The 21,789-nt window shown below is 44.2% G+C and overlaps 2 protein-coding genes and 1 long non-coding RNA gene across 3 annotated transcripts; 1 reads left to right on the top strand and 2 right to left on the bottom strand.

Moving 5' to 3' along the window:
- Positions 1–1,486: 1,486 nt before the first annotated feature.
- On the top strand, positions 1,487–2,761 carry LOC133925912 (uncharacterized). The gene is made up of 3 exons (XR_009911031.1): positions 1,487–1,648; positions 1,727–2,458; positions 2,551–2,761. It is a non-coding gene; the product is annotated as an uncharacterized LOC133925912 (long non-coding RNA).
- Positions 2,762–4,948: 2,187 nt separating this feature from the next.
- On the bottom strand, positions 4,949–13,235 carry LOC133925911 (RING-H2 finger protein ATL39-like). The gene is made up of 2 exons (XM_062371652.1): positions 12,488–13,235; positions 4,949–5,050 (listed from the first exon to the last, which is right to left on the bottom strand). Exon 1 carries the CDS (start codon positions 13,017–13,019, stop codon positions 12,531–12,533), a length of 489 nt encoding a protein of 162 aa, XP_062227636.1. The 5' UTR covers positions 13,020–13,235; the 3' UTR covers positions 4,949–5,050; positions 12,488–12,530.
- Positions 13,236–20,572: 7,337 nt separating this feature from the next.
- Positions 20,573–21,577, bottom strand: LOC133925910 (RING-H2 finger protein ATL39-like). The gene has a single exon (XM_062371651.1). It carries the CDS (start codon positions 21,404–21,406, stop codon positions 20,921–20,923), a length of 486 nt encoding a protein of 161 aa, XP_062227635.1. The 5' UTR covers positions 21,407–21,577; the 3' UTR covers positions 20,573–20,920.
- Between the last annotated feature and the right edge of the window lie 212 nt (positions 21,578–21,789).

Genomic DNA, 21,789 nt, shown 5'->3' with positions numbered 1-21,789 from the left:
GTTTGTGAGCATAAGCTTTAATTACTTGCACAATGATCACAAAGATGGGTTGTTTGTATTGGTTGGATAAGTGGTGAAGATGAGACTAGATGTGGACGGTGTTAGGGTCGTTTGTCCTACCCGGTTGTGGAGTTTCCCTAGGTAGGTCAGGAGAGGGACCCAGAAACTGTAGATCATTTGCATCGTTTAATCACTGATTGTTATTGCAGTTGGCTTTAGCACTTTTCGTGCTTACTACATGTCGCATATAGTAACGATAAGCCGATTACCTTTGTAGTTGTGGCTTTTTAGCGTGCGGGTTGATGGCGTCGGGCATGAGACCGGTTGGGGTATCCATTTTTCTCCGAGAGTAGTTCTAGATGACCCCCGCACCTACCGACGTATGATCAAACGATTGGGGCTTATTGAGAAAGATTGACATAACTACCCCTTATATGGACCTGTGTGGTTATGCAAGCTGTATAGTCTCAAGTTGTGTAGGTAAAAGAGTACCCCTGCAGGGTGTAAAAATATTTTAAAATGCCGCGCTCTTGATCATGAGCATGCTTCTATCCATTTGCAGCAGTCATAGAGTTACGAATGTGGATTGATACGGTTGATGAGTTGAGATGATGCTTTGCAGATATATATATATATATATATATATATATATATATATATATGTTCAGTTGAGGTTTATGGGTTAGATAGTCGTGTTGGTCAATTATAGATACTCACACATGTTTATGTCAAATTTGCTTTGGCATATAAAGTTTACTTAACCATGTGACCATTTTGTTACTAATATACAAATGTATAATCCTTGGAGTCGGGTTATTTATAAGTATCTATTATGGATTAAGTCATGTGAGTACCTTTGTACTCATGCTGCTCTTTTAGGTGCTACCGGCGAAGAGGAGTTGGTCTTTAGCTACTTCATGCTTGCCGAGGGTGGTGGCGAGTATGAGTAGGCAGTTACTCTGAGGTCGTGCTTTTTTATGGGAGCATAAGGACATATGGCTCTATCATCCTTTTATTTTACACTTTTTAGTCTTCCGCTGCTTAATTTCTTTTGCTGGTTAGGAGTTGAGCAAGTTTTAGTCTCCTCCTATCTCTGTTTTGCTGCAAAAAATCATAACTTGGTGCATATTTAAGGACTTGTAATATAATTTAATTACTTGCTCTTTATTAAATTATGTTATGATGTGATATATTGGAAAGACATATATTCCGAGCTTGATAAAAATACGTGTTGGGATTACCAAAATAGTATTCTGGTTAATCATTGAAGTAATGATTAAATAAATAATCGAATTACTTAGAATACAGTTTAAACGGTTTCTTATAATTAAATATGTGTCCAACCTGTCACTTAATAAATTATCATTGATGATTCGATTATACGGATTATAAAAACACATATCACTAATGACTAAATAATTAATGAAGTATTCGTTATCTTCCGTCACTAATGGATAACTCTCCTCGCCATCCCAGTTAACACTGCGGGAGCCCACAAACGAGTGCAGGCGAGGTTGCATCAGGACGGCGGCGAGCTCTTCTTCGAGGGCGAGTGCCATCAACCGAGAACTGCAAGGCCAATGACGAAGGTCGCAACCACATCGTGAACCTGGAGTAGCAGTGTTGCTTCATCTCGCTCTAATCCTATGTACTTCTCCATTCTCCCAATGCTTGGATCCATATTTCTTTGATGCTTTGGTTTTCTCTGATTTTCTTTTTCCTGTAGGGGATAACTGGAAACCATTTTGAACCGAAGATAATTCTGCCACCTCTAACAAACAAGGCTAATTGGGAGATTAACCCACTTGAATTGGACTTCACAAAAGCAGCTATCATTGGAAAGCTTTCAAGTCTTGAAGCATCTCTTAGGCTCTTACTCAATGCAATTATTTGATAGAAATTAGCTTAGTTTACTGATTTTGGTATTATCCATTATGACTGCTGATAATTGCTCATAGTCATTTGTAAAGAAGAGCTTAGAATCATGATCAGTGAAGCTAAAGCTTGAACGAGTGGATTGTTTTGTTCTCTGTCTAACTAGAAATAATGGTAATATTTGTTGATGAGTGATTGATTGCCTGTAATCTTGAACTCTTGAACTGCATTGCAGTTTAGAATTGTCACCAAAGTGTTATGTGGCATGGTTCTAGTCGATGAGCAATAGGAAGAATAATATGGATAGTGTTATTTTGATTTATATGAGTCCTTTGGTGTGAATTGATCGAAAGACAAGAAAATGACTACGAGTGTAACCCTCTAAACTAAGTTTAGTTTCATGCTTGGCAGTCCATTGTGGTGGTTCTTTACATAGCTTATTATAGATGAGAATAAGATGACCAGTGTATTTATTTATCCTCTTTTGCATGTTCAGCAGATTATTTTTTGGCATCAAACTTCTGCTTGTGCTGAAGCTGCAGTGCCAGAGCTTCAAGCACTACTCTTAGCACACCCGATTAAGGTCGTTTTGCTCTCCTTTACCATCATTTTTTTCTAGCTTTTTTTTTCTGTATTTGGTGTTCCATGTATCTGACACTTTCATTACAACTTCAGAGGTGCAAGCACTTCAAAATCGGTGGAGAGATAAGAAGGGCAAAGGAACATCTCTCTTCTAATCTGATGATAGGCATGTTCTCCCACTGTCAAGTTGTCTGTCGAAAGTTAACTATTAAGATGTTTTATCTTATTTTTGTCTTGAGATGCGTCAGGTGGATTATCTCTCCGGGATAGTGCAATATACCCTATAATTATCGTCTGCAAGTGCTATTTTGCCAGATTGTACCCTGTAATGCACCCTATAATTATCATCTGATAGTGTAATCTTGAACTCTTGAACTGCATTTTATTTTATTTTGTTTTTTAAACACAATCTGTCACTAATGTGTCTTTAATGACAGATCTAGACTCATCACTGACGAGTCCATATTAATGACGCGTTCTAAGTGACGGGTGTGACACCCGTCTGTCAAGGGTAAATCCCTGACAGTGATTCGGGGTGTGCCAGTAGGTGCGTGAACGGTGTTTCAGGGAGAGAATATGTCTATTTGTGTAAATGAAGGATTTTGGGACACCGGGGGTTACACAGGTTCAGATCTTCCGAAGGATAACAACCCTACGTCTTGGTTCTTTTACGTGTTATAGTAGATCTTACTTGGTTACAGTAATGTTCTAGAGGATTGTCAGAACTAATCTGCCGTGTCTTTACAACGGGGTCTTCATCCCTTTATATAGTAGGGAGAGGGAGAACTAACATGCCGGTTCTACACAGATGGCCTCTGCTCGTTCTAATATTTACTCAAATCATCATTACGGAGTACCGAGCACGTAACTTTGCTCTAACAGCATTGTACATCGTGCAGCCGCGCACCGTCTTTGCCTAGCCTGTAGAACCTTATCCTGCTGCATTTAATGCGACGGGACAGAACAGTGCACTTCTGCAACATCCCCGTCTTCTTGCCTCTGTGCGCCGTCCTCATCCATTTGCCTCTGTGCGCCGTCTTCGTCCACTTGCCTATGTGCGTTGTTCTCACCCACTTGCCTCTACTGAATGGCTGATAACATCCCATCTATCGAGTGGCACTGCGCCAGTTTGTAGAGTCTCACACCGCAGCCTTTAAGGCTATGGGACGGGACACGCCTCCTGCACCGCCTACGACCTTATCCATCGGGACTGGTGCCTGGTGAAGAGGATTGCTCGGGTAAATGTCCAATCATGTCCTGTGACCAGGGGGCTGGTCGTGGGTTTGTGTGAAGATTGCGGCGAGATTGGTCGCTGGAGGCTTTGCACCGGTTGGGGTAGCTCATCGACCGACTAGATTTTTTAGGAAATGTTCCCCTGACCATTTGTGCCCTACGTGGGTCCGTTTAACCGGGGTACCCTTTTACTTGGTACATCGACACCGTCCCTAATGAGCTTTTTAACGTAGTGTGTGGGGCTTTTGGTTCCAAGTTCATGGCTAAGTCTTCTTTTTTATATTATTCGGACATATAATTAGTATATTTGTCGCTTATTACGGTTCTTTTCGTTCTAGAGATATGTTTATGCGTGTGTGACCTATTATCTCTGATGCCATACATGCAACCAAACACGTACCGATAGGAGTAAATGAGCATGGCAGAGCGCGGCAGACTAGTACAAAAATCGCCCTACTGAAATACGCATTGTCAGCCGGTTGTTGACGAAGGTTGGCTTTATCTTGTCTAAGGCTGTCAACGAGCTGAGCGAGCCTACGATGTTGGCTCAGCTTGGGATGGGCTCAAGTAGGCTCGGGTTCGGCTTGCCTAAGCTCATTAACGGAAAAACTTTGAGAAAGCTCGAGTATACCTTGCCGCTTTTGGTTGGTTGTTATGATGTGGTCACCTAGTAAGGATGACCCCTCCCTTTCGATCCTTACAATGTTTTCTTAGTCCTTGAAGATACATAAAAAAAATTAAAACCATATAGATTTAGTATGGTGACAAACTCAAATAAAAAATTGTAATACTCATTAACTTGAGCCTTATCGAGCTCGAGCTCACGAAGCTCGTGATACTTGGGCCAAGCTCGAATTTGGCTCGTTTCGATATAAGTTGAGTTTGAATCAAACCTAGAACAAGTCGAACTCGAGTAGCTCATGAACATTTTTTTTTACTGTCTTAGTCTTACAGCATGTTTGGTTTAACTTTAGATCCAAGATCTATGCTGATTCTAGAGTTTGTATAATAAAATAAAATAATTTAAATATTTATTTTTTATTTAAAATAAAAAATAAATTACTTAACCAAATACCCCTCTAGATCCTGAATGTTTTAGAGCTAGATATGATCGGTTCTAACAGATATAATCAGTTCTAAAAATTTAAAATCTGAATCTGTCAAATAGGACTTTAGTCCCGGCAGAGCGTAGACGTCTGCCAGAGCTGGCACGCCAGGCCCAGCCGCTCATCCAGCCGCGGGTGTAGGCTGCACTCGCCACGCTGGCGTGCAGCATCAGGCACTCAGCCCCTCGCCTCCTCCACCCACCAGTTGAGGTGGACCACTCCACTTCGATCATCGTGCTGGCTCGTACGTATATCTATTGATGTAGGAAGAAGCAAGGGAGAAATAAATGAGTTATTGGTGTCAACTTTGTTTTAATAATAAAATCAAATATTTAAGTCATCTTAAGAGATAAAGTAGAGTTTTTTTTAGGATATAGATGCTGCTAAACTCAAAAAGTAAAAGATGTAGCGTATTAGATAAGGCTACAGAATTGCCATCGACTCAACCTCGCGTCTCTGACTTTCAGGCCGTACAAAGCGTCAAAGACAAAGAAAAAAGTAATCAAATGAGTATTCTAAGATGAATGATTCAAAGAGGACGATGATTTAAAGGGATTGTTGAGTACGCGTTTGGTGCACAACATGACAATTTATGATTCAAGGTATGTACGGGCGACCGTGAGAAGAAGCTTAGTATATTGGCAGCTCTGTGTTGCGACTCTGTGATACAGTGAACCGGTGTTAGAATTCAACCGAATGAAGGTTGATGCATTGGCGAGGTTTTTTTATGCAATAATCGAGATAGGTTACGTACGTGCTGCCGTACGCACTAGTTGTACTTCAGCGAGCTGCAGAAATGTCATCGTGTGTTCGGTTATGAGAATTTTAATGGACTTGCTTCCGGGCGTGGAGAACTTGAGATATCAAAGGAACATGCTTGTGTTGGACTTAATCCTCATGTGGGCATTAGGGACTTGTTTCACGCAAAAGCAAGGACGACAGAGAGTTCGTTTGGTGCTTGGTTTGTTAGTTCGAGTTTGATTCGGAAATTAGAGTCCTGAGCACTTTAGAGTTCGGTCAGCAGGTCCTTTAAATATTGAGTTGTAATCCCTAGTTTGATAAGTTGAATAGAGTAAAAAATCCTAAAAAAGACTTTTGATCTGTTCTTGTTCTTCTTCGTTCTGGGCGAGTTCGAGTTTCCTAGTTCCATTGAGTTCTCTCAGTTCTTGATTTGCTTCTCGACGAGTTCGTGTTTCACGTGCCAACGATTTGCTTCCGTGGTCTCTTCGTTCCCGTCGAGTTGAAGGACCAGCACTGTGTGAGATCGTGAGGGCCGTCATCGGTCTCGTCGAGTAACAAGATCTTCTCTTCTCCCCGAGGAGCAGGTTCACTCTCGTCGAGTTCAAGTTGACGGACAGTCCGGCGTCTGTACCTCGCTACACGCCGGAACCAACTCTGCGTATAATTCTAAGGCCTAAAATCAAAATCTGGCATCAGAGCCCAACAGGACACGCATAAGTCCAATACGCTGGATTGACCTGCGTCAACAGCTTGCTTCTTGCTGGAACAAAGTCGGCACCAACTCGTGAAGATGTCGATCGTTCCTCAGGGCGAGGCGGCGCAGGAGAGCGGCAGTGGGCCATTTCAGTACCCGCAATTGATGGCGACGAATTACACGAGCTGGGTGATTCGCGTGCAGGCGATGATGGAAGATCAAGACGTCTAGGAGGCAGTCGAGCCAGCGCCCGGTGCGGCCGTCGACGAGAAGAAGGACAAGAAGGCGAATAGCATCTCTTCCAAGCGCTCCCGGAGGATCTTCTGATGCAGGTGGCGAGGAAGAAAACTGCAAAGGAGGTCTGGGATTGTCTCAAGACAAGGTTCGTCAGCGCGGATCGTGTCAAGAACACGTGGCTGCAAACGTTGAAGAGTGACTTCAATGCCATGCGTATGCAGGAGGGAGAGAGTCTGGACCAGTACGTCGGAAGACTCAATAACATGTCCGTCAGGTACGCAAACCTGGCGAAGATGCTCGATGACGCTGCATTGGTCAAAAAGCTATTCGACACCATGCTAGATCGATTCCTGAGTGTGATCGCCGGGATCGAGCAGTTCTACGACATCAACAAGATGCCGTTCGAGGAAGCCGTGGGGCGGCTGAAGGCATTTGAAGAACGTGCTCGCCCGCATGCATCCGGTGGCAATAGCACCAACGACGGCTAGCTGCTGCTCACTTAGGCTGAGTGGCAGGCGCGGCAGAAGAAAGATGGTGGCGACTCCTCATCAAGCAACAAGGGCAAATCCCACCTTGCTGCAGATAGCAGCAACCGCGGCTGGGGTGGTCGTGGACGCGACAGAGGCCGTGGCAGAGGTGTCACTGCGGGACGTCGCGCAATGACGAGGAGAGTGGCTCGGGCGGCGGTCACCGCAACAAGAGCCACATAAAGTGCTACAAGTGCTACAAGATGGGGCACTACATGAATGAGTGCAAGGCACCAAAGAAGAAGGAAGAGGAGACACATCTCACTCATGCTGACGACACCAAGCCAGTCTTGCTACTCGTGGTGTCAGAAGTGCCAGCACAAGAATGGCAGCACCAGCAGGGAGCCGTGCTACTGAATGAGGAGAAGTTAAAGCCAGAACTGCACGACACCATGGAGGGAGGCTCTGCTCTGAGGTTTGGAACCTGGACAAGGGAGCCAGTAGTCACATGACTGGTGACAAAGAGAAGTTCAGAAATCTGGACGAATGTGTCACTGGCAAGGTGAAGTTCGAGGATGGCACCACGATACAGATCATGGGCTTAATGTCTATCGTGTTCAGCTGCAAGAACGGTGACCAATGGCTGTTGCATGAGGTCTACTACATTCCAAGACTGTGTAGCAACATCATCAGCCTAGGACAACTTACCGAGGTTGGACACAAGGTGATCATGGATGCTGAACATCTATGCGTATATGATAGCAGTCCTGCGCAATTGCTTATGAAGGTGAGGTAAACTCCAAATCGCCTCTAAAAGATCGAGCTGCATCAAGCGACGCCGGTGTGTCTCTTAACCAGCCTTGAAGACTCGGCGTGGATCTGGCATGCGAGGCTCGGTCACATCAACTTCATTGCTATGAAGCTGCTCATCAACAAGGGGATGGTGGCAGGAGTGCCACCGATCACGCACCCAAACCAGCTATGTCAAGGGTCTTTGGTGGAAAAGCAAGCGAGACAGCCATTTCTGGTAGCGGCAAATTTCAGGGCGGAGAAGCCACTCGAGCTGCTACATGCTGACCTCTGTGGGCTGATCACACCTTCAACTCTTGCTGGTAACAGTTACTTCATGTTAATTGTTGATGATTTTACTCGGTGGATGTGGATGTATGTGATCAAGATGAAGGATCAGGCCTGTTCCGTGTTTAGAAGATTCAAGTTGCAGGTCGAGAAACACGAGTGGGCGGCGCATTAAGATGTTAAGGATTGATCGTGGTGGGGAGTTTCTCTTTAGCGAGTTCACTCGGCTATGCGAGGAGGCCAGGATCGAACGGCACCTCACTGCGCCATACACGCCATAGCAAAACGGCGTGGTGGAGCGAAGGAACATGACTGTGATGATGATGGCGAGATCCCTCCTCAAGAGCATGAATGTGCCTAGAAGGTTTTGGGGGGATGCGGTGCGGCACACAGTGTATCTGCTGAACCGCTTGCCGATGAAAGCGCTGCACGATCGCACTCCGTTCGAGGCCTGGAATGGAAGGAAGCCACATTTGGCACACCTTCGTGTGTTTGGCTGCATGGCACACGCGAAGGTAACAACGCCATACTTGAACAAGCTCAATAACCGAAGCCAGCCGATGGTGTACCTTGGCGTCAAGGACGGTTGCAAGGCGCATCGTCTCTTTGATCCATAGCGTGGGAAAATTCATGTAAGTCATGATGTTAAATTTGATGAAAGTGTGGAGTGGAGCTGGTGTACAAGTGCAGGCGGCGGAGAGCCATCTGATTTTGATGTTGTGGAGGCGATTAGCACTGAGCCAGCGGTGGGCGGTCCTGTGCCACTCGCGGGTGGTCCGGCAGGTGTGCCAACGCCCGCGGCACATGATGATCAAGCTCCTTCATCAACTTCGTTGGACGGCGAGGTGATGCCGGCAGGGCCAGCAACCAGGACAAGTGTTGTCGCACGCACGGTAGTAACCTCCTCGGCATCTCCCTCCACTCCGCTGGTGACACCGGCCCCTAAATCGCCTGCTGGCGATCTGACCACACCGCTGCCGAGCAGCGGCAGCAGTAGCACAGATGAGGGACCTGTGTGTTACAGGCAAATCGACGACATCATGAGAGATGCTCCAAGAGTGGATCTCGATGGGGATGTGGAAGAAAAGGCCATGCTCATGGAGACGGAGGAGCCGTCTTGCTACCTTGAGGCCGCTGGACAGCAAGTCTGGGAGGACGCCATGGCCAAGGAGATCGAGTCCATAGAGAAGAATAACACATGGACTCTCACAACGCTGCCAACTAGTCACAAGTCGATTGGACGCAAATGGGTTTACAAATTGAAGAAGAACACAGAAGGAGATGTGATCAAGCATAAGGCAAGGTTGGTCATGAAAGGATATGTGCAGTGGCAAGGAATCGATTTCGAAGAAGTGTTTGAGCCAGTGGCTAGGCTGGACACCGTACGCGTCATCCTTGCTGTTGTAGCCAACTGAGGTTAGCAAGTTCATCATCTGGATGTCAAATCAGCATTCTTAAATGGTGAGCTCGAAGAGGAAGTATACATGACCCAGTCGGAGGGACTTGTAGTGAAGAATAAAGAGCATCTTGTGCTCAAACTCAACAAGGCGTTGTATGGACTCCGGTAGGCGCCACGGGCACGGAACATTCCACTTGACAGAAGCTTGAAACAGATTGGTTTCAGCAGGTATTCTCAAGAGCAGGTCGTATACACAAGAGGATCATGTCTTGCAGGTGTGATAGTCGGAGTATATGTTGATGACCTCATTGTGACAGGAGAAAGTTCAGAAGAGATCATGGGATTCAAGTAGCACATGATGAGTGAGTTCGAGATGACCGATCTCGGATTGCTCAATTACTATCCCGGGATTGAGGTAGCGTAAGAAGATGGGCGAATTACAATAAAGCAAACAGCATATGCAAAGAAGGTCCTTGGTCAATTCGGTATGCTAGATTGCAATCCCACAAAATTCCCTATGGAACAAAGGGCAAAGCTGCATAAGGATCCAGATAGATAGTCGGTGGATGCAACTGAGTATCGACGGTTGTCTAAGGTATTTGCTCCATACAAGACCTGACCTTTCACTTTCTGTCGGGGTGGCAATCAGATTTATGGAGAAGCCAACGATGATGCATCGCAAGGAAATGAGGCAGATTCTTCGGTATTTGAAGGGCATCATTCATTATGGGCTTGTGTATACAAGAGGAGGAACAAAAGAAGTAATGACCGGGTATACTGATAGTGACCTGGGTGGAGACATGGATGACAGGAAGAGTACCGGAGGTATGGCTTTCTATATCAATGATAGTATGGTGTCATTGAACTCACAGAAGTAGAAAATGGTGGCTTTGTCTTCGTGCGAGGCTGAATTCATGGCGGCAACGGTGGCGGTATGCCAAGCACTGTGGCTTAGAAGTCTGTTGGGGGACCTGACAGGAGAAGATCCCAAAGCAGTCAAATTGTTTGTTGAAAATAAATCGGCAATTGCTTTGATGAAGAATCCAATGTTTCACGGCCGCAGCAAACACATTGATACCAAGTTTGATTTCATCTGTGAGTGTGTTGAAGGAGGCCAGATTGAGGTTGAGTTCATCTGCACGGAGGAGCAGCGAGCTGACGCTCTAACGAAGGCATTGCCAGCGATGAAGCTGGCGGTCATGTGGCATCTACTGGGAATTCGTGATCTCAGCCCACGTTAGTATTAGGGGGAGTATGTTGGACTTAATCCTCACATGGGCATCAGGGACTTGTTTCACGCAAAAGCAAGGACGACAGAGAGTTCGTTTGGTGCTTGGTTTGTTAGTTCGAGTTTGATTCGGAAATTAGAGTCATGAGCACTTTAGAGTTCAGTTAGCAGGTCCTTTAAATATTGAGTTGTAATCCCTGATTTGATAAGTTGAATAGAGTCAAAAATACTCAAATAAAAAACTTTCGATCTGCTCTTGTTCTTCTTCGTTCTGGGTGAGTTCGAGTTTCCTAGTTCCATTGAGTTTTCTCTATTCCTAATTTGCTTTTCGACGAGTTCATGTTTCGCGTGCTAATGATTTGCTTCTGTGGTCTCTTCGTTCCCGTCGAGTTGAAGGACCAGCGCTGTGTGAGATCGTGAGGGTCATCATCGGTCTTGTCAAGTAACAAGAGCTTCTCTAATCCCTGAGGAGCAGATTCGCTCTCGTCGAGTTCAAGTCGACGGACAGTCCGGCGTCTGTATCTCGCTACACGCCAGAACCAACTATGCGTATAATTTTGAGGCGTAAAATCAAAAGCTTGATGGAGTCGACTCTTCTTTCTAGCCGGACATTTGAGAAGTTATCTTCTTCCCAGCCAGCTGCCTCGCCAACACCGACTCCCCAACACCGGAACCCTTCCAGCTGCCTGGCCAGTGCTGGAGAGACTCGCCGTCGACCTCTTCTGCCGCTTTGACCACCACAGTCGCCTCATCTTCACCGGCAAAGGTGCTCCCTAGTCCCTAATGCTGTCCTCTGTCCTCGTCTCTCCGATCCCGCCTGCTGCCGCCTCCTAAGACCATCCCTAACCATATTCTCTTCATTTTGTTCCCTTCCCGATTTTCCTCCGCGTTCTCATTCCTTTTATTTTCTCTCATTTCCAACAGCTTCCCTTAGAAGGGATTTGTGAAGGAAAATGTGAGAGAATCCCATCCTGAAGGGAATGACCTTGGGAATCCCTTCGTGACGAGAACCGTAAAGGGAAACTATTGGAGCGCTGAAGAGGAACGAAAATCTCTTCGTTAAAGGATTTTGAACTCTGACAGGAATCGGTTGGGAATGATCTAATGCTATGGCATCTCGTCGGCCATGCCGCAATCCCAGCCCACCGCCCTCTTCCAACCTGCGGCCCGTGTTGCCTCTGCCGCCTTGCCTCCCCGCCGCTACTGCAGTCTGCAGCCCACTGCCAGGCCGCCTCCCTCCCGGCCCGCCTTCTAAGCCCACCGGTCGGTGAACCCCCATCCTAACTCGAACACTAACCTCACCGGAGGGTCTCCGGTGACAAAGAGGACGCCGTCCGCTGGACGTACAGGAATCATTGGCTGAGCCTTGCTAAATTTTCAGTCAACTGAGAGTAAGACTTTCCAATGATTTAATCCGTAGATTCTTGGATAGATTTTACTGAAATGTTGGATGAGATTTGAATGGAAATAAAATGAGCCAAACTTTGGCCAAATTCAAATCAAACCGAAAATATTTGGCCTGTATGGGATTATTGGAGTCTGGGAAACAGAATGTTATTCAGAGTGCAATCTTGAATGAGAAATGTACAGAAGTCAGCCGAACAGGATTAGATGGTGTGCGGGTATCCGGTGAGCTGCAAACTGCAAAGTGGAAACAGAAAGCATCCTGTACGCTGGAAAGTGCGAGCTTGCAAGTTCATGGCAACGTAAAAAAGAAGATATGATCCTCGACCTCGATATATACTACTGAACCCCAACAAAACTCCGGTTGTTTTTAATGCACTAAAACACCAAGCTGTACAAGTAGACGGGAAGACAACACAGCTGACAATCTACAAGCTAACATACCCGTTGCAGGAGACAGGAGATAACAACGATGACAGGCGCCCTACTACTCCGGCAGCACCAGCGGCGGCTCCGCCGGCGCGGCCTGGCCTTCGTCCCCCTGTTTCGGCTCAACGTCCGCCCGGCAGAGAGGACACGTCGTGTGCGAAGCCAGCCACATGTCGATGCACTCCACGTGGTACAGGTGCTTGCACATGGGCAGCCGCCGCACCATCTCGCCGACCTGCACCGTGCCGAGGCACACAGAGCACTGCGCCGCGTCGCCGCCGCTCCGTCTTGCGGACTCGGTGTACGAGAGCTCCGGCAGCTTGGCGATGTCCACGCTGACATGGCCGTCGTCTGGATTGCTCCCTGGACCGGCGGCGGTGACTGGTGCTCGGCCGCGGACGCGGTACTGGCAGAATATTATGAGGACGGATATGACAACGGCGCCCGTGAGGCCGACGCAGGTGTAGCTGAAGATCACCGTTCCTTTCGTCGCCGGGCGGTGCTCTGGTGATGTTACGGTGGGTGCTCGGCCGAAAGGAGAAGCCATGGTGGGGGTTGGTGCGGCGGGGAAACGGTACTGCCTCCGCTTCGAGCTTTCGGGGGATTAAGCTACTGCGGCCTGCGGGAGTGCAGGGTGGCTGAAGCTCTTAACAAATATCCCAGATATGTTATATATGTAGAGGTTCTCCCACTTATACAAGCGATCGCCGTACCGTCCTTGCCATTTCTTTGGCTTTGAGATTCATATTTGAGCTTTATCATGTGAAGCAGTGGGAGATAGTTTGACTACAATTCGATCTCAAAATTATCTCAATGGATAGTATAAGCTGTCACTTGTACAGAAGGTTTCACATTTTCGTACAACAATCTTCAGCCTGATGTATGACAAGCGGCTACCTGGAAGAAAATAACGCTTCTAATTAGATAGTATTAGCCCTGCAATTGCGCGGCTAGACTCGAGAATATCATCGTCTTATTACATGGTTCTAATTTTTATGATTAAAAGTGCAACTACCACTACTAAAAAAATATTTTCATTACCGACTTTAAACCACATTCACTACTAATTTTGGAGAAGACATTGGTTAACCGTCAGTGACAGTTCTCAAGGAAGAAAATAACGCTTCTAATTATATAGTATTAGCCCTTGCAATTGTGCGGCTGAGACACAAGTATAGAATCATTTTATTGTATGGTTCTAATTTTTATGATTAAAAGTGTAACTACCGTTACTATAGAAAATGTATTCATTGCCAGCTCTAAAATTATCTTCACTGTCGATTTTAGAACCAGCAGTGGGCAACGAAAAATGATAGTTTCGATCCAAGAACCGGCAGTGAAGCACGTTATCACTACCGATTGAAAGGGATTATCACGGGCAGTGATAGTCAAGTTTTATTACCAGTTCATAAGAAGGACCAATAATAATACTACCATTATCGGTTCGTGACTAGAATTTGCTGTGATAGTCAATTATCATCGTTAATTTTTAATAGACTTTTAATGTCGACTCCTGATATGAATCGGTAGTAATACACTATCACTGTCGGCTCATAAAAAACCAGCAGTGATAGATCGATATATAATGGTTATTCTATAGTAGTGTATAGATACTAAACAATTTTAATACTCAGAATTAACGATCCAATTGTACCACATGCATATGTAAAAGCTCTAATTAATAAAAAAATGTTCTCTGTCCCAGTTGACTTTTCTTTTGGGAGCGATTAAGTTGAGTATTATTGGTAAATGGGTCCTAGTTGGCTGCGCACATCCTTTGGTCATTTGCTTAAGTTGATCGTAAATAAATGGTCAGATTCGGTTGGTTGTGTAGGCATATCACAAATCTAGGAATGAGATTATTATCTCTAAGCTAGAGATCAAGGGGATAAGTACATGTATTCTCCGATGACATCTAATGGTTGCGTTTTCGATTATTGTTAAGACCCACAAAGCGGACCATTGCAACATAAACACTCTTTCTTGCTTTCATATCACTACCGGTTTAGATATAACCGATAATGATAATGTACTACTGATGATTCTTGTCCAGAACTAGTACTAAAAGTCCATTTGAAAAAGAACTAGTAATAAAAATAAATATTACTGTCAGATTATGTCAAGGACTGACACTAATACTATTACTATTGATTCTTGATATAAACTGACGGTAAAAATAGATTTTTTACTATCGGTTCATGTTATAAATTGATAGTAATAGTGAAGGGGATATCATTGCTGATTTTTGTTATAAATCGATAGTGATAATAGTAGATATCCTGTCTTCAGAAATTCATAAGTCTTTCATACAGAGTCGGATAAAAACTAATTTTATATGAAAATTGTACCTCTTGAGGAATCTACAACTTTTTAGTTGATATCATTTTCATTTGAAGCTATGTAAATATCCAAATAATCATCTAAAGATTAGGAAAGAAACAGTTAAAATAATAAATTATCTCATATCCATCAACTAAAACATAGTAAGGAAGCTTCGCGTGAGTGGTGAGGTCGCTGCTTCAACTCCCACAAACTACGTGTGCACATAATTTTCTATATTCACAGGTTCGACGCCCATAAAACTCGCGGGGGTTCATCAGAAAAGCGAAGCTAGGGTTCGAAGGGTCATCAAGTGGATTTTTTTTTTGTTTTCAGTAAAAAAAAAATCATATTTGGAACCAACTATCACTGCTGGTTCGTAACATAAACCGGCAGTGATAATTGAATTATTGCCGGTTCTAAAACTAGCAGTGGTACTACCGAGTATCGCTGCCAACTACTTAATACCGATCCCAAAATCAACAGCAATACAAGTTTGGAACCAGTAGTGATGACAGTTTAAATCAGCAGTGATGACCATTTCTATTGTAGTAGATGTCCATTTTTAGAATATTTAACCTATTTTTTCACCTTCTTCCATTTTATAATAATATAAAATCATGGAAGAAAAGTTATGTTCCCTTTTTTGGAAAATATCCAAGTTATGGTTTCGTATATTGTTTATATTTTGTTTTTTGTTAGTATATGTATAGATTCTAAGTTAAAGATTGTGAAATGAAATTGATTGCGAGCTCAAAAATTTAGGATATGTTTTCCTTTATCTTGGGTTAATGTGGAAACTTTCAACAATTTATTTTTTTTCCAATTAACATAAGAGTCTTATTCTTTTGTCATAAGGTTGAAATGAGGAGGTTCTCGTAGGATATCAAGATGCCATATTAGGTTTCGACTACATTTGCAAAGCTAATTTTTGTGTGAATGCCGCGTTACAGCAAGTCCTGTAGTGAGATGCAATCATTGTGTCCTTAAAATAATATTGGACACATCTAAAAACTGCACATAGATACTTTAGACTTATGACATACACATCTATTTTTAGTAAAAAATATATAAATATGAGCATTTTATTTTATTTTTGGACTTTTTACATATGGGCTTGCAATATTTATCTGTGATCAACTTCAATGAGTGGAAAAAAAAAACAGAGAAAACATTTGATAAAAAAATCCATCTATTCATTTGCCTCTTAAATGCAGTTATATAAGTAATTTTGTGAAAAATCATAAGTAAATTACAAAAGATCCGTGAGCAATTTAAGAAATAAATTAAAACAATTCAAATCGGGTGTTCAATAAATTTTGTAAACAAATTAGAACCATTCAAAAGCAATATTATATCTAGCTATTACATATTTTCAATCAGAAAGAGAACAATTATGAATAATTTTGCTGCAAGCAAATTTTAGAAAAACAAATTAGTTCAAACTTGCAAGCAATTTTTATACTTTCAAAAGCAAAATAAGTGGGCATACAATAGGATTTACATATCTCTAAAACAACAGTTCATCATCATAAAACGAAGGAACAAACATCTCACAGATTTACACCTCTTAAAATATATAAACACATACAATATGACAGTATGACTGACTAACTGGGTAATTAATCAAATATATGAATAGAACAAGCATCAAGCATATATGGAACACATTCAGGGGTTTCGTACGGCGTGCATATCAAGCAATTCTGAGACTGGAGGTATCGTTGCTAAGTTATCTCCTTCGTGAAGAAACTTTGCCACTGTTCTAAAGCACAAGAGACAAGAGATTACTGTTGAGAGTTTGATCACGTCTCTTGATGTTGAGGAGAACGCTTGGGCTAAAGATGTGAGTCTAAAAGGATGCGAGGGACAGACTAGCGCTAATGTGGTGCAAAAGCCCTTCCATAACAAGAACAAAAGGAAAGATAATAAGCCAAACAAAACTACCAATATGTTTATGTGTGTGCTGATATCTAAATGTTCTCATCTTATCAGATCATCTATGATTCTTCCGTCCTAATGGGGAATGGGTCACATGCTTCTGTTTGTGGTATTGGCATGGTAGATCTGAAGTTTATTTCAGTGAAGATCGTACAGCTAAGGAACGTGCAGCATGTCCCTACAATGAACAAGAATCTAGTTAGCGGCTTCCTTCTTTGTAGAGACGGGTTTAAGGTGGTGTTAGAGTCTAATAAAGTAGTAGTGTTAAAGCATGGATAATTTATTAGTAAATGCTATGAGTGCGGAGGCCTGTTCTGTTTTTCTCTTTCTGATTTCAGCAATAAGTCTGTGAACCATATTTGTGGCAATGCTAATGATGATACTAGAGTTTGGCATTCACGATTATGTCATTTGAATTTTGGTTCTATGACTCGACTTTACAGTATAAGTTTAATTCCAAATTTTTTCATGGTCAAAGGTTCTAAGTATCATAGTTGTGTGTAATCAAAACAACCTTGTAAGCCCCACAGGGCAGCCGAGAAGAGAAATTTGGTACCTCTAGAACTCATACATTCAGATCTGTGTGAAATGAATGGTGTGTTGACGAAGGGTGAAAAAAGATATTTCATGACTTTGATTGATGATGCGACTAGATATTGCTATGTTTATTTGTTGAAAACGAAAGATGAGGCTTTAGATCACTTTAAAATCTATAAGGCAGAAGTTGAGAATCAACTAGAGAGAAAGATCAAAAGAATTAGGTTGAATCGTGGTGGAGAGTATTTCTCTAGTAATTTTGATTTATTCTGTGAGAAATATGGGATTATTCATGACAGGACACCTCCCTATTCACCCCAGTCAAACGGGGTTGCCGAAAGGAAGAACCGCACATTGACTAACTTGGTTAATACCATGTTAAACACTGCGGGATTATCTAAGGCATGGTAGGGGGAGGCCCTGTTGACTTCATGTCATTTCCTGAATAGAGTTCCTCTTAAGGATAAAGAGAAAACCCCATATGAAGAATGGGAAAGGAGAAAGCCATCACTTTCTTATTTGCGAACTTAGGGATGCTTGGCGAAAGCCAATGTACCAATAACTAAAAAGCGCAAGCTCGGACCTAAAACAGTGGATTGTGTCTTTCTTGGATATGCTCATCGGAGCATTGCTTATAGGTTTTTAGTGATTAAATCTAAGGTACCTGACATGCATGTCGATACAATGATGGAGTCTCGTGATGTAACATTTTTTGAGCTCATATTTCCTATGAAAGATTTACATAGCATGTCTAGACTATCTTCTGAGATAATCTCTGAACTTCCTCCACCTCTTGAGATTATTGAACAAATAGATGAGCAAGATCCTAAGGAAGATGACAGTGAAGCTCCTAGGAGGAGTAAGAGACAAAGGATTGCAAAGTCTTTTAGCGATGATTTCACTGTGTACCTTGTGGATAAGACTCCCAAGTCTATCTCAGAAGCGTTTGCATCTCCAGATGCAAACTACTGGAATGCTATATGAAACAAGAGAAAAAAAAGGCAGAAATGCTAAGCCACATAAAACAGGTAAAACAAAGCCTTCAAAAACCACTACCCCTGCTTGTTTTCATAGAACGTGATTGTTATCTGGGCTTTTGCATGAGCACATCTGCTAGAAAACCATTGTAATGCCAATTTCAAAAAAACCCTACTCCAATGTATTACTGATTAATTAAACAAATGTATTTCATGAACTTAGTTACAAACCAAGAGTCGGTAATATAAAGTCTCTAACCTCTCAAAGTGCTGCAACTGGCGTGATACATATACATAAGTTGTTGCTGGACTAAACTAAATAGGTGTTGGGAAAATAGGTCCCAGCAAACTTGAAATTTTGATTATCTATTAACTATAATTCTGCTACATTCAATCACACACATGGATCAAAATTGATAAGTGAAATCATTTTTCCAAACCCATACATTGTCTGCAGGTGGCTGAGCTTCCTAATGCTACACGACATTGTCCCCGGTAATCCATTTTTGCCCCTGCCTACAACTCTAATAAACCAATCCAAACACCATCTATCCCCATCAGTCCATCGTTCGTTTGTAACTAAACATAAGGTCATCTCCAGTAGTTATCTCCGGCTGCTATCTCTTATTTCTCTAAGAATACTTCTCAAAAGATTCTATTTTCAATTTCCCATACCTTGCAATGCTTAGGTCCATCTCTTATTTTTCTCTCCTTCAAGAGCTCCACGTGAGCAAGATTTCCCTCCACGTCAGCTTCATCTCCATCCTCATCCACTTATCTTCTCTCTGCATGCCAAAGTAATAAGAGCTAACTGCTATCTACAACTACTAGACTTTTCCTAATACAAAAAAGCCAGAGTCCAAATTAAGGTAGAAATTCAGAGGGCGGGGGGGGGGGGGGATTCACCATAGGACGACAAATCTGCCGGGGAGCACACAAACATGGACCCATCTAAAGGATTCGAAGGAGTTCATGCCGCCTCTTTGTCGAATGCCAATAGCTCCTCCAACACTTCTGCCTCCTCGTCATTGTCATCTAGATCTAGCTGCACCGCCAACGTGACGGGGTCAGGACCATCCACAACCACCCAAATCCATTAGAAACTCCCTACCACATCAGAAATCAACAGAAAGAATAAGCAATCCCCTCGCTCCACTCAACAAATGAAAAGCAAATAAGTTCCACAAATCTCACCCTGGTTCAAATATGGCATTCCTGAGTTCAATCCACAACAAATCGTAGAACAAAATCTGGTGGCATTGCGAGCCTAGCCGTTGGCCATCCAAATATATATATATATATATATATATATAGAGAGAGAGAGAGAGAGAGAGAGAGAGAGAGAGAGAGGGAGAGAGAGGGAGAGGGAGAGGGAGGGAGATTTGTGGAGAAGAACAAGCCGCCACCGATTCGCTCGTTCTAGTGCCCATCGTGCCTCACGTACCGGCCACCACCTAAGCGAGCTTGTCCATATGCTGAGGCATCATCTGGGCTACCGTTGAGCCACTGCCAGATGCATTGGGCAAAAACCTAGTGGGTGACAGAGGGAGAGAGACGGGAGTGGAGAGCACTACTGCAGAAACCCCAATCATTGTCGGCTCCAAAACCTCCTTCACCGCCGATTTTAGAACCAGTAGTGGTTAACAGGCAGTGATAGTCGGGGAGTATCACTGCTAGTGCGGAGGACCAGCAGTGAAAGTGTTTTCACTTCCGGCTAAAGACTCTAGCTGATAGTGATGCCTGGGAATCACTGTCGGCTGGTGGTTTTAGTCGGCAGTGATTCCCCAGGCATCACTGCCGGCTGGAGCCTTCAGTCGGCAGCGTTTTGCCTCTTTGGCCTCCCTCTCCTCTCCTCCCTGTCCTCCCTTTCTCTGTCCTCTCTGTCGGATCTTCATCGGACGTCTCAAATCAATCTCAACTTTATTTAAAAATTTAACCCTAATCCTTTCCTTCACTTTCGCACCCACTGCCGGCGCCCCTCACTTCCGCCCCCACCACGCGCCACCTCCCCACTGTCCTCTGCTCCCCTCCGTCATTCACCGTGCCTCCCCACTGCCTCAGCTCCCCTCCTCGCCCATACTCTCTCCACCTCCCCTCCACGAGCATCCCTCTAAGCCGGCAGCCCTCAATATCTTGAAAACCCGAATCCGAACCCCAATCCAAAACCCTAACCCTAACCTTGCCATCGTCGGAGAAAAAGATGTCACCAAAGGAGCTCATTGGGGGAGATGGCCGCACGAATTTTCAAGTTCATCCTGCGGTATGAAATTCGACATATCTCTCCTCAAAATCTGTGGACAATTAAATAGCATTTCCGTTATGTATTATATACATGGTTATTGAACCGTGGTTGAACCGGTTGAGGTTGGACCATCAAACAAGTGAACTAGTAGCATGGCCGGTTCAATGACCGGTCCGACTTTTCGCACTATGATTACAAGGTGCAGATGTGGCTGTTGAAAATTGCTGAAGCAAAAACAGAAACAAATCTTGTGTGTATTCTGTAGCCACTGCAAACTTGAAAGCAGATTGCAGTGTAACAAGAACAATATATGATCGTGAATATATATACGACTGAAACCACAGCAAATTTCTGATGTACACGAATGAACTACACACATGTGTACGAACTAACAAGCCCGTTGCAGGAGACAAACAGGTGACCAGCGCCGCCCTACACCGGCAGCGCCTGTGGCTGCTCCGTCGACGCGGCCTGCCCGTCCACCGGCGGCTCGACGTCCGACCGACAGAGCGGGCACGTCGCGTGTGACACCAGCCACATGTCGATGCACTCCACATGGTACAGGTGCTTGCATAGGGGAAGCCGCCGCACCATCTCGCCGGCCTGCACCGTGCCGATGCACACCGAGCACTGCGCCCCGTCGCCGCCGCCGTGCCTCCTCGACGACTGGGTGTACGCGAACTCCGACAGCTTGGTGATGTCCGCGCCAACATGGTGCTCTTCTGGATTGTTTCCTGCACTGGCGGCGGTGACCGGCGCTCGGCTGCGGAAGTAGCGGTAGAAGTAGAAGAAGAGGACGCAGAATAGCGTGGTGCTTGTGAGGCCGACGCAGGTGTAGCTGAAAATCATTGTTCCTTTCGTCGCTGGGCGCTTCTCCGACTGTGACATAGTCGGCGTCGGTACGAAAGAAGAAGCCATGGTGGCGGCGCTGCGGCGGCGAGATGGCACGTACTGCTTCCACTCGAGCCTTTCGCCGGATTAAGCAAAGGACGGCCTGATGGAGTACGGGGGCCTTATCATGAGAATGATACGGCTGGCGTTGACCTTGATTGAGGAGTTGAGGTGAGTGGATTATAGCTGTCGCTCTTGCAAATTTCTCCTCGATATTTTGTACGGGAAGATTCATGATCGAAGAGCGTTTACCTGGAAGAAAGCTACACTTGCATTTAGAATAAGGGAGATAGTGTCAACTCTATTTTCCGCTGACCACGTGGAACTGCTTAGCATAGATATATTAAAGGTCATTTGCATATTTGCTATTCGTTAAATTTTGCGCATTTGCCATTAAAAAATCCTAATTG

The sequence above is a fragment of the Phragmites australis genome, chromosome 8, assembly GCF_958298935.1.
Source record: "Phragmites australis chromosome 8, lpPhrAust1.1, whole genome shotgun sequence".
NCBI lineage: Eukaryota > Viridiplantae > Streptophyta > Magnoliopsida > Poales > Poaceae > Phragmites > Phragmites australis.
Note: the sequence above shows the minus strand (reverse complement) of the source record. Positions and strands in the feature narration are given on the sequence as shown.